Raw genomic sequence first — 13,756 nt, forward strand, 5'->3', positions numbered from 1 at the left:
CATTTTCTGCTTTTTGGTTGTAACTTGTTTCTCTTCTCATCTGAAACATGTGCATAACATTTACATCCAAAAATTCTGAAATGTGAGACAGATGGTTTCTTACCAGTGTAAGCCTCATGAGGTGTTTTTCCCTTGAGAGCCTTTGTATAGCTCCGATTTAGAATGTAGACTGCAGTATTAACAGCTTCAACCCAAAAATGGTTAGACAATCCCTTGCCCTTTAGCATGCATCTTGCCATCTCCACAATGGTGCGATTCCTACGTTCCACAACACCGTTCTGGTGAGGTGTGTGAGGCGTCGTCAATTGACGCTTGATCCCTTTGCTCTTGTAAAAGCCTTCAAACTCCTTTGAGTTGAACTCACCACCACCATCTGTTCTAAATTTCTTCACACTTTTCCCTGTTTCATTCTCAACAAGTATTAGCCATTCTTTAAACTTACCAAAAGCTTGAGCCTTATCACGAAGGAAGTACACCCACATCTTCCTACTGTAGTCGTTGACAATCAACATAAAATAAGAAGATCCCTCCAAGGTCTGTGTAGGCATCTTACCACACAAGTCAGCATGCACCAACTCTAAAGGAGCTTGTGCTCTATTCTTGCTTTCTTGTGGAAATGCCTTTCTCTGTTGCTTGCCCATCATACAAGCTTCACATGGTTCCTTCAATTCAGTTATTGTAGGTAGGTGAGCAACCATACCTTACTTTTGCATCTCCTTCAATACTGCAAATCCGATGTGTCCAAACCTTTCATGCCAAAGCTTACTTGTGTCCACTCCAGCGGTGGCTATAAGAGCACTTAGCTCATACAGGTTGTTCCTTCTTTCTCCTTTGCCAACAATAGTGCCAGCACTATCAATAATTTCTGCACCTGTCTTCTTGAATCTCACTTCATGACCAAGATCAGTTATGGCAGCAATTGATAATAGATTTCTCTTGATTTCGGAAACATACAACACATTTGAAAGCTTTTTTACTTCACCATTTGCAGCAACAAAAGAAATAGTACCTGTGCCCGCAGCAGGGCATTTAGCATCGTTTCCAACCGTCACAGTGATGGATTCTTGTAGAGGTTGCATAGAACTGTATAGACCTTTCTTGTTGGTCATGTGATGGGAGGCCCCACTATCTAACACCCATGAGTCAGTGGTAGATTCTTCTTGCGCTGAGGAGCACACTTCCTCAATGGTCGCCATGAATAATTCCAGCTCTGCTTCAGCCGTATTGGCTGTCTTTTTCCCTTTACTTTTAAGGGTACCATTCTTTTCATCTGCCTTCTTGACACGACAATCTGCAATTGCATGTCCTTTCTTCTTGGAGTAGAAACACTCTCCTTGAAACTTCTTCTTTCCGCCCTTCTTCTTTTTGTCACCATCATTTTTGGTGAAGCAATCACCTTTGCCTTTTGCATTGGCAGAGAATGCAGCATCTCCATTGTTGCTTCCTTCTCGGGCTTTCAGCCTCAACTCCTCCTCCATTAATAATGTACAAAACTCCTCAAAAGTCAAAGCTTGAGGTCTCACCTGAGTATTAAGGGCAGTTACTAGTCCATCAAACTTTTGTGGACAAATCCGAAGACACCTCCGAGCTAGCTCTTCGCTAGTCTTTTGTATCCCAGCGCCAGCCATCTGGTCGCGCAAATTCTTAATCCGAGTGATGAATGCTTCAACTCTCTCTCCTTCAGCAAACTTCTACGCTGCTAGTTGATTCTCCAAGTTTTGAATCCTCGTTTGGTTTCGTGTTTCATACTGACTCCTTAGTACATTCCAAGCCTCTGACGCTTTGGTTGTATGCTGAATCAAAGTTAGAACACAGTCAGAACAGCTTGTAACTAAGACACACAATGCATCTGCATTCCTTCGTTTCCAAGCTCGTAGAAGATCTGCATTCGGAGGAATCATCACACTAGGATTTGATGGGTCGGGGGTAGGCTGTGGTTCTGCGTCAGTCCCCAGCACAGTCTCCAGAAGCTCATCAGAATCAAGGATAGTTGTAATTTTGAACTTCCACAAGGTGTAGTTTGTACCATCTAACTTGCCTTCGCTGAAGGTTGGTGGACGAATCCTCAGTGTTTGAATAGCCGGTACAGTAACACCACCTCCTGCACCGCTTCCTGATGCGCCAGAACCGCTTCTGGAAGTCGGCATAGTTTCTCTTTGCTCTTGAAGCCTTTGCCTCTTGCACACTCTCCGATCTCTAGAGCCCCTTGGGCTCTGATACCATGTAAAATATTACACGGCGCAGCGAACAGAATCTGAGAAAGAGATAGAGAGTACACAACAGATAAGAGGAGAATCAGTAAATTCTTTAACTCCAAACAACTGATACAAAGATGGCTCTTTCCACCCGTGCGCTTCCACTGTGTGAAGCTTAGATGGCGATCTAGATAGAAGATAGGTGAAGAGCTTAAGGCTAGCTGGAACAACAACTCTGACTGGGTGAAAGATGAGTGAGAGATGGCTGCGAAGGGGTTTAGCTTTTATAGCCTGCGAAGGTCATTAGGTCGGCCTGCTGACCGACCTACCATATGAGCCTCCACTAGTCGGCCAGGGAATATTCCCTTTACCATCAAGCCGGGGGCGCTACCCCCGAACCCCCGCCAGGGGGGCCCCACTCCGTCTAACCCAAAGATTAGACCCACAACAGTCACCTTTTTGCCATCCGATCACATAGACCTCATCTGATATACAAGTCAGGACTCAACCAATGTCCGGGCTCACATTTGGCTTCTCCTCATAATGGGGGCCTTACAACTTTGAGCACCATGGATCATTGGTAGCACCTAATGAGGGTGGGGCATTGATCATATCTAACATGGCTCTTGATAGAGGGTAGCAGGACGAGGGGATAGCTGTCCTTTCATGGAAGAGGATTCGGGTGGTTGGCCTTTAGGGGAAGATATGGCGGCTGGACCCTTTGGTTTTTTGGCAAGAGCTCAAGGAGTGGCACCTTTGGATCTGGGAAGGAAGGCCACTTGATGAGCTGGAGTGGGATCCGGAAGAGTAGCTTTTGCCGGCCACTATGGTTGCCAAGAAGCCACCGAGGTTCCTGGAGTACACCGCTAGGATTGGCAGACATATACTGATGCAGGAGAACATGGATTAGGCGCCGTCACGTAGCAGGCATTGGAAGGAGCACAACATCACGGAGCCGTTCCGACGGACGTTCTGGCGCCGCCTATGGGATAGCTGGAGGCCGAGGAGGGTGTCGTACTTTTTATGGCTAGTGGCACATGGAGGCTTGGCGGTGGGAAGCAGGCTTGCCGAGATGCAGAAGGAGGGAGTTTGTAAGTGCTGCACACATCAATTGATGGAAACCCCAAAGCACTGCCTTTGGTCATGTGAGGCGGCACAGCTCGTGTGGAGAGGAGTATGCCGCATCCTGCGCCGCATAGCACCCAGCCTTGGATGGATGTCTTGGGGTGCTTTCTGTTGGCAGCCAGCCAGCCAGGGCCGTTACCTTCTGTATGAGGCTGGGATGCAGGACACGATATTCATGATCGAGGGAGGGTCGTGCGCAGTGGTGGGTTTAGAGGCTCTACCTATCCGCCAGGTACTGGAGCCCACAGCAGACCGCTTTGAGGTATGGGAAATCATAGGGAGTCTTACTGGTTGGCATATGTGGAAGGCCGGTGTTAGGTGGCTTTCGGCGGAGAGAGACCTGTAGTACAGGCGACCCTAGCGGAGCTCTGGACTTCCATCATCCACTTCCTTCGAGGCTGATGGGATCAGGTGTAGGGCTCGTTAGGAGTTCCGTGGTCATTTCATGCGCACTTGGGGCGGCCTGTTCTTCGTGATGCCCCCCCGCAACAACCCCCCCCCCACGCCCGGCTTCTTACCCCTATCTCCCCCAGACCGCCTTGAGAGGCTTGTATATATGATGTATCTGTGACTTTCATGAGCTCTAGCTTGGTCTGTTGAGCATGAGCACTTCTTTGTATTCATGTCTTTTCTGAAGTAATATAATTAGCCACATTTTATTTGCAAAAAAAAAACAGGTGGTGAGTATGATTCAATTTCAAATTTCAAATTTCATTGATTCATCTTCATAAAATGAAATCCTAGTTAACTTCAGTGGCCCATTCTAGACTCATTAAGATCTGTTTTGGTTCATCTTAAGTTCACCTTTCTTGCCTAGACTTTGGAATTAAAGTAGTGCTCGGATTGGAAACAAAAGGGCAGTATGCTAGCACATGCTAGTACCTACTTGTTTACCTTTAGAGACCATTACCATTCATAATGCATGGTACTTAAAATTTTGTAATGGTTAAAACTTGTGATTTTAGTACATCTAAAAGGGAAACTTTCCATAAAGCAGAGGATAGTTCTACCACAATGAATAAGATTGAACTTTTAATTGTTCCTCCCAAATCTATTTTTTGTGAAGTCTTCGGGATGCATTTACAACAAGAAGGTTCTGAATGCCATATACTGTTGCTGATAATAGGGCCGTTTGTTGCGCACTTTTCGTGGTCATTCATGTCCAGTCACTACACTGTCAAGCAAATTGCTAGGAACCCGGCAGGGACCGCTTTTAGTTGCCAGTGGTGGAACAGATGGAACCATAAGGTTATGGGCTCTCTCAAGCAGTCAAAAGCGTGGTCAATCTCGCCTGCAAAAAACAATTCATGGCCATGAGCATGCAATAAAGAAGCTCTCGGTAGCAGAGTATGTATATTCTCATCCTTTACTTTGCAAATGTACTTTGGGATGATATTATAGCATTGTGATATTTTTGAAAGAATAGTTTCCAATTTCTCATTTTTTTCATGTTTGCATTGTGTGTATTGCAGGGTGGGGGAGTGATCTTAGTGATACAAATGCTTCTCTCATAGATTTGTCTTACCATTATTTCTGATCTTTTGGAGTAGAAGTTGTTATGAAGTCTTCTCAACTTGTACATTTATGAGATATGAACAATGATTGTACACAAATGAAGGGGTGGGTGGGTTGGGGGTGTGTGTGTGTGCACATGTTTTTTTCCAGAAACCATCTTTTTAATGTATAAGTGTACTCATGTCATAAGATAGCATAAGATATAGTTATGTAAATTTATTTTTTTGACTTTTATTTACTGAAATTGGCTATTGAGTGCCTTTTTACATGTAGAATAATGAAAGCTTGATCTAATATACCAAAGAGTGACTTAAATCTATTTATTTTTATTTTATTTACTGAAATTGGCTATTGAGTGCCTTTTCATGTGTAGAATAAGGAAAGCTTGATCTAATATTTCCTTCAGAATTGGAACCACTCACCTGCATCCATACAAAAGATTACAATAAGAACCCTGTACCTATGTGTATTGCACGTTTCAAAGCAAGGACAGTTGTTATCCATGTTGCCAAAGATTTCACATTAGAAACATAATCATTATACATAGGATAATATGTTTCTTTTCAACACACATAATAAATTTTAATAAAAGCTTTTTTGGATAGGGTGGCTCTATGGCAGATCAACAATTAATGGCCATGGCTATAAGCTAGCTTACAAAGAAGTCTCAAGGAAATCATAGGTCACCATGGATTTTGGTTGTTGACCTATTGAGTCCTTGGTCTCTGACAACGTTTTTAAACCTTATATTTGTCATCATATAAAGAGTGTGGAGATTATAGGATAAGGTCATCACAGCTTGCAGTAGTTTACTGCAAATTCAATCTCTAATGAGAAACACACATCACACATGATGCCTTCCTTGTGCAGGAACATAGGTATGCTGCTTCACCTGAAAGGTTAGGACTTTCAAAGGGGTCAACTTGGACATGGTTGTATTTCATGAGTTGTGGATAGGGCATCCAATATGGAATAGATCAGAAAGCTTTGTTAGCTGCATAAGCAGGACATACAATGTAGTCAAAATAAGGTAATAGCATGTTTTTATAGATGCTGCATTGGGTCTGCCTATTCGATGGTCAGATGTTAAATCCCATGACCTTTCAATGGACTGAAAGGCTGCTGTAATTTCTGATAAGACTGTGCAGGAATTAGGGTTTCAGCAGCAACAAACCTTTTTCTCTCAAAGAAGAAAATTATATTAATAACACCTTAAAGAAAACCCCCCATGGTAAAATACAAAGTACAAGGAACTCTATAGAGAGTAACAAGTACATTACACATACAATGGTCGAATGAACAACGGGTCCTGCGCACAGTTCCGTATGCAGCCTGAGGAGCTACTGCTTTGGAGGAGCTGCTGTTGTTTTCAGCTTTGCCCCTTATTTTCTCACCTTTACCAGCCATATTCCCAGCCCTACATGTGATTTTTTGCAAATCCTAAAAAGTGCAAAAACCCTAATTATCAAATTCGGGGTTTTTTCAAAATTTCTGCAATTTTCTACCCATTTTGGCCATCTTTTTCCAAATTTCAGCTTGTGCTGCCCAAAATTTGGGGCTTTCGTCAATTTTTGCTCCTAGAGTTCAAATTGACAACCAATTCGAACAAATTTTACAATTTCTTTGACATTCCTATCAACAATTTTGAAGCTTTTGCCCGATTTGTAGTCCCACGTGCAAATCTTCATTGGAAACGGCAACATTGTATAATTTCATCAACATTTGTGCAAGAAATTTGGGGTTTTTTGTCCTAGAGGCTCTGGCACTCATTAAGAGACAAATTGCAGCTACTTTTTGTTGTCGGCATGCACCCCGAGGTGACATCACTGCAGAAATACAATCTCTGAGGTACAAATTTCTTCAATTTCTTTGAAATTTTAGGAAGAAATTTGGGGCTTTTTCTTGACATGCATTCCAAAGGCAGCAAACAAGTGGTACGGCAGCATTTAATTGCTGTTACAGTCGTATTGAGCAGAAAATCTTAGGGAAATTCAGTAAATTTTGGTAAGAATTGCCATTAACTTGTTGTAGCTTGTACTTTTGAGGGCACACATTATAAGACAAGTGTGGTACAACAATGCATTGCTGTTATTTTTTGACTGAATATTGATTTGGGTCAAATTGGGCACACTTTGGTATTTGTGTGATAGTTTTGTACTTGTTGCATAATCCCCAGGGGATTTTTGGTACTTTGAGGAGTACAATCTATACTTCAATAGGGAAGTATTTGGTTGCATATTTTTGTCCATTACTGACAGCATGGCATGTCAGGGGACTAATGACCAGAGCAACATCCTTGGTGTCCTCACTCAGGAGGAAAAACTTGATGGATTAAACTACCCGTTGTGGAGTTTTATGGCCCGCAACCTTCTTGTACTGAAGAACTTGTGGGACTATGTTATAGGTGATTTGCAGCGACCAGGAGGTCTTACACCTCAAGCACCTTAGTGTAATGCTAGAGGACAGGTTGTTGGTGCTGGTACCCCTCCTCCCCCTTCTACCGAGGATCTGAGGAGATGGGACTCAAAAGATACACATGCACTTTCTTTGATTTCCTTATCAATGAAATGATCGATCATTCCATACATCTGGTCTTGTAAACCTCAAAACAGCATGGGATGTACTTGAGCATATGTTTGTAGTATGTAACGAGGCTAGAATATCTTATCGCCATAGAGAGTTAATCAATGTGAATATAGATGAGGATGATAGCATGACAGATCACCTTACTCACATATAGGGTTTACGCGAGCAACTACTCAATATGGATGAAATCATTGAGGATGTTGAATTGGTAAATATCACACTGAACTCTCTTCCAGAGTCATATCTTGGTTTCCACAGCTCTTTGATGTTGTCTTTGAAGGGGGGGAGCAGCAGCCCCTTATATTTATGGAGTTGAAAGGCTTCTTGTTGCAAGAAGAATAGACTCAGAAGAATGTTGCATTGTGTTCAGGAGATGTGGCTATGCTTTCCAAGTTCAAAGGCAAAGGAAAATTCAAGTAAATACAAAAAATCAACAAAAGGGTGATGCTGGATAGCCATCAAATAAGACTATCCAAGACATAGAAAAGTCTAAAAAGAAGGGAAATGTCACTATTGCAAGAAGCCGGGTCACTATATTGATGAAATGCTGTAAGAGATTAGCCAAAGAGAAGAAAAAGGACTCTAGTTTGGCTATCCAAGAGACATCGTCTAGCAAATCTATTGATGGTGATGCTTCAGCCAAATTTATGGAGGACTATGCATTTATGACTTGTGGTTATGATTCTTCAATGGCTAATTTAGCATGTAATGCTGCTAAAATGCAACAAACATGATATTTTGACAATGGAGCTTCAAAGCACATCACTTCTAGGAAGTGTTTGTTTTCCTCTTTGCATTCAGCCCTTGTTGGGAAGCGTATTACATGTGCGAATAGAAATAGTTATGATGTTTGTGGCATTGGGACAATCACTATTATTGTTGTAGAGGGTTCAGACTTCATACTTCTAAATGTCTTGTTTGTGCCTAGCATTACAAAGAACTTGTTGTCTATCTCTGCTTTTAACAAGCATGGCTTTCAGGTCATCTTTGAGAATGATAAATGCATTGTCAAAGACAGGGAGATTGATTATGTACTCAAGTTGTTTGGCACTATGTATAAGGGTTTGTTTTTGTTGGATACCTATGATGCATAGTCTCATGATGCTCTGGCAGTCACTACTCTATCACCCGCTATGCAAAATGCGGAGCTATGGCATGCCCGCTATGGACATATGAGTTTTGGGAGCTTGATGACCCTTCAGAGGTGTCATATGGTAGATACATTGCCTCTAGTGGAGACTCCACCTCCTCATGCATGATGCGAGGGATTCATTTTGGGCAAGACACACAGATTTGCCTTCAAAAAGGATGGTGTAGTGCATGCTGTCCAAAAATTGCAGCTTATTCGCTTTGATGTTTGCCCTTCCATGAGGACATGTGTACTTGGAGGTCATCTTTACTTTGTTACATTTATTGATGACTACTCTTAGTATACATGGGTGTATGGGTTGAAAGCAAAGTGTGATGTGTTTATGCATTTTAAACATCTCGTTGCAAAGCTTGAGGCTGAAACCTGCTTGAAAGTGCAAACACTTTGCATAGATAAAGGGGGGAGTATATGTCTCGTGCTTTTGAGACATATTTTCTTGATCATGGCATTGCGCATCAAGCCATTGTTAGAATGGCTCCTCAGCAAAATGGTATTGCTGAAAGGAAGAATCACACTCTTATGGAGATGACTTGTTGTATGCTCAAAAGCAAGGGGTTGCTTCATAAATTTTGGTTAGAAGGCCTTTAGTGTGCAAATCATGTGTTGAATTGTGCACCCACTAAGGCACTAAAGACAATCACCCCATTTGAAGCTTGGCATGGCAAGAAACCCACGGTTGACTACTTTCGAGGTTTTGGTTCATAGCCTAAGCACATGCTCCGAAAGAGCTTCGTGGGAAGCTTGATGACAAGCTTGTAAAATGCATATTTACTAGCTACAGTCCAGAAAGCAAGGGCTATTGCTTGTATGACCCATGCACAAAGAAAGTTTTTGGCTAGCAAAGGGTTCAAAAAGGGGACTTGCTGATTATCATTCTTTACGTAGATGACATGGTACTCATTGGACCTTCAGAAGCAAAACTTGCAGATTTCAAGGCTGAATCAAAACATGCATTTGCTATGCCAAATATGGGCTGTCTACACTATTATTTGGGGATTTAGTTCACCCAAAATCTACATGGTATCATCATGTCACAGTCACAATATGTGGATAAGCTATTACATAGGTTTAATATATAAGATTGCAAACCTATGTGCACTCGCATGGAGCCAGGTTTAAAGCTGTCTATACATGATGGTGAAGAGATGTGTGATGTTGCAATTTACAGCCAAGTTGTTGGCTATCTTATTTCTCTTTGCAATACACACCCTGACATTTAGTATGCAATATCTCACATGAGCAGGTATGTGGATAGCCCACAGACTATACATTGGCAAGCTATTAAGTGGAACTTCAGATACTTGCAAGGTACTCAGTCACATGCATTATTATTTCCCAGGGGGGAGACTTACAATTACAGGCTTATAGTGATTTAGATTGGACTGGTGATGTAGACACTAGGTAACTACTAGTGGACACTGTTTCTTTCTAGGCCATTCATGCATTTCATGGCTAAGCAAGAAACAGCCTACAATAGTTGCCTCGTCCTGTGAGGCTAAGTACAGGGAAGCCTTCACGGCAATAGTGGAATGTGTATGGTTGCGCATATTGTTGGCTGATCTACATTTACCATTGGAATGTGGCTAAGCAAGAAATAGCCTACAATAGTTGCCTCATCCTGTGAGGCTAAGTACAGGGAAGCCTTCACGGCAATAGTGGAATGTGTATGGTTGCGCATATTGTTGGTTGATCTACATTTACCATTGGAGGGTCCTACACGCATTCTTTCTAACAGTCAGAGTGCTATTGCAGTGACACGAAATCCTGTGTTTCATGCTCGCACGAAACATATTGAGGTGCATTACCATTATGTCAAAGAGAGATGCTATGCAAGAGAGATCAGCTTGATGTATGTTCCTACACAAAAAATGTTACGGTCATTTTTACCAAGGCACTACCTCATGAGAAGTTTGAGGCTTTTTGCAAGTCCTTAAACTTGCTACCCTTTGGTGATCTATCATTCTTGTACTTTACCACATTGGCACTGCAAGGGGGTGTTAGAATTTGCCACTTCTATGGGCAATGCCCAATGTTTTAGTCTTTAGTTCTTTTCCAATTCTTAGTGTGAACACAACTAAAGTTATAAGTTGTGTCACCACTCTTAGAGTTAGAGTTAGAGTTAGAGTCTATTAACTCTAGTTGAGTTAGAGCTAGGTCTATCTTAGACCTATCTTGTACCTTTCATTCTCATTCTTTTAGTTCGGCAAGTACACTCTACTCTTTTGCTTCAACACACTCTCATTGTCTCTCTTTTCTCTCCTCTATACCTAGCTGCCATTTTCCAACATGATCCCTGATCTTCCTCCAGATCTATTTTGCATAATAACATCTCAACCCACCTTTTCTCTAGTTGGACTCCCATCTCCTTGTGACTAGATAAAGTTCCTAATGAGTTGCTTCATATGGCCAATATGCAACTTCAAAAATGTCACTCAATAGGAAGTGATGAACCACATGGCTGCGAGGAGAACTTGGTCGGTGACTACTACTCTCATTGCTAGTGAAAGCTTCACCAAGATCCAATAAGAGAGCTTCTGCTTGATACTCAAAGAGCAGGTTGCAACTACTACTCTGAGGTAATGTCAATCCCCACATGGCATCCCAAACCTCTCATTGCGGTCCTAAGAGGGACAAAAATGAAGTCCTTATGTGGTTGCCATTTTGGTTGCCTAGTGTCAGATATCTCCATGGCCGCCATAGGGATGGGTAACCTAATGTCTTTGATACCTATGAATCTATTTGTCAAAGGAGGGAATCACGGCCTCTACTACAAATAAGAACAAGACCGAATGGACAGCCATGTCTCAGTGATCTCTAGATGCTATATCTCTCTCCTCTGGTTGTACCAAACTTGGATGTGTGCTGAAGAATAGAGAGCCACAACTCCTCTAACCCACTGCTCTAGGAATCCCATCCTCAACATTGTGTCCTCCAAAACTCCTAATACACATGATCATGTGCCTTCTCGAAGTCCAGAAGAAGCACAATAAGATCCTGGTCCTTGGAAAAAGCAAGAGTGGTGGACTCTGATAAGGTGAAGATGTTGTCCAAGACTCCAAGTTGCTACACTTTAGACAAAACCTATTTGGATAGAGTGGATAATTCTAGCATCAATGGTGCCGGTTTGAGATTGATTGCTTTCGCAAGGATATTGAAGGTTGCCCCAAGGTATCTCCATTTTGTGATCTCTAGCTTGTCTCCGATTCCCTTGGCAATGAGGTGAATTAGTCCCTCAAAAATTCTTTCTCACATGTTTGCTAAGGCCATAATCTCTTGGAAAGCTAAGATGAGGCATGTGCTAATAAGATCCTAGTAGCTGAAGGACTTACCCAATCCATCTTCTCTTGGACACTCTCGTGAGGGCAGTGCTTGAACTGCCTTCTGTAGCTCCTCTTTGATAGAAAGAGGAGCTACAGAAGGTTTGAGATTGATTGCTTTCGCAAGGATATTGAAGGTTGCCCCAAGGTATCTCCATTTTGTGATCTCTAGCTTGTCTCCGATTCCCTTGGCAATGAGGTGAATTAGTCCCTCAAAAATTCTTTCTCACATGTTTGCTAAGGCCATAATCTCTTGGAAAGCTAAGATGAGGCATGTGCTAATAAGATCCTAGTAGCTGAAGGACTTACCCAATCCATCTTCTCTTGGACACTCTCGTGAGGGCAGTGCTTGAACTGCCTTCTGTAGCTCCTCTTTGATAGAAAGGTCCATCAGATGCATGCTCATCTTGTTTGTGACTAACCTCCTAGTACTCTACCATACTCTCTCTCCATCCCTCTCATAGCCTAGAGAGCTAGTTGTAGATCTTAGCAAAGTTAGCGTTATACTCTATAGCCCATAGTGCCGCGAAACAGCATTTCGGGGCTGTCGAAATGGACCAGCCATTTCAAACCAAAATGGAAACAGCAGACTGCCGTTTCGGCATCCTGCGGTCCGTTTCGGGGCAGTCTAGCTCCCGCCGCCTCCTCCTTCTCCTCCTCTTCTTCTTCTTTCCTCCTCCTCCTTCTCCTACTCCTTTTTTTTCTTCTTCTTCTTCTTCTTCTTCTTCCCATTACCTAAAGGCTAATCATGGCACCGGATCCATATTGGAGTCACGTCACTCCAATCAAGGGATACGAGGGCTTCGGCGGATCAAAGAAGTAGCGGTGTACTATTGTGGATTAAAGAAATCAGGGAGCGTAACGTGTGTGAAAGACCACTTGGCATGCGTTCCCAAGAAAGACATTGGGCCTTGTTGTCCAGACTACAGTTGCCAGTTGTTCATTGATATTGATACTTATTACTCAGTAGTTACTAGAGTCTAAAGACTAGCACACAGTGCTCAATGCTCACTGGACTTTGGAGTTTTGACAGATTATTCACATGACATAGTTACATGTATCATTATATCTTGATTTCACTTATTATGCATCTTGATTCTTGTTCCATTGTTCTTGATGTTAGTCTTCACTGCTCTTTAGATCATAGATGATTCATGAGCCATAAATTATAATTCATTTTGTTACCTTAAGTTTTGAAAATTGAGTCTTAATTGTATTAAGCTATCTTAAGTCTCAAGCATTGAGTCTTGACTCTTCAATCTTCACTCATGAGTCGTGACATGTGTAATGAATCATGATTTCAATCATATGACGTGAAGAATCAAAGTTTTGTATGAAATTTGGGTACATGTTGTTGTAAGCATTGATACATTTACATACCCACATAATACTGTATTTATTTTAGTGTACAACCCGAAACATTGTTTCCCCATTTCCAAAATTTGGCCAAAACTCCGAAACTCCGGTTTTTTCCGTTTGTGTTTCCTTGGTTTTTGAAACTCCCCCGTACTATGCTATAGCCACCCATTCTGCCTCTAGAGGGCCTTTGTGCAGTTGAGCCATCAGCTCTCTTGATCCCAATACATCATATACAGAGTGTTTTGACTTTGTGATACGAAAGAAATCCATGTTAACTTTGTCTCCAAACAATGTGCAGAAGGAAGCTCTCATGTGAAATATGTACTCTAATCTGGCTTCCTTTATGCCATAAATCTTTGCTCAACAGTATCCATCCTCTTAGCCATCCATTTGCAACATAAATGTCTCTTCTCTTCCTCCTATAGTGGCAGATAGGGATGCTCTAGCAGTCCTCTCCCTCTCTAGAATGCTTCTCTCCTCATGGCCTTCTTCCTAAAGCAAGAAGTGTC

At 42.2% G+C, this 13,756-nt stretch overlaps 1 protein-coding gene across 1 annotated transcript in view; it reads left to right on the forward strand.

Annotated features, from left to right (window-relative positions):
* The window catches only part of LOC148029640 (nuclear distribution protein nudF-like), a 187,803-nt gene that overhangs the window by 147,418 nt on the left and 26,629 nt on the right, over nt 1-13,756 (forward strand). The window contains exon 5 of the mRNA XM_087685878.1: nt 4,447-4,667. Within this exon, the coding sequence (XP_087542004.1) occupies nt 4,447-4,667 (221 nt within the window). The remainder of the gene's footprint in view (nt 1-4,446; nt 4,668-13,756) is intronic.

The sequence above is a fragment of the Lygodium microphyllum genome, chromosome 10, assembly GCF_053477565.2.
Source record: "Lygodium microphyllum isolate KBCC chromosome 10, Lygodium_microphyllum_v1.1.10, whole genome shotgun sequence".
Taxonomy (NCBI): domain Eukaryota; kingdom Viridiplantae; phylum Streptophyta; class Polypodiopsida; order Schizaeales; family Lygodiaceae; genus Lygodium; species Lygodium microphyllum.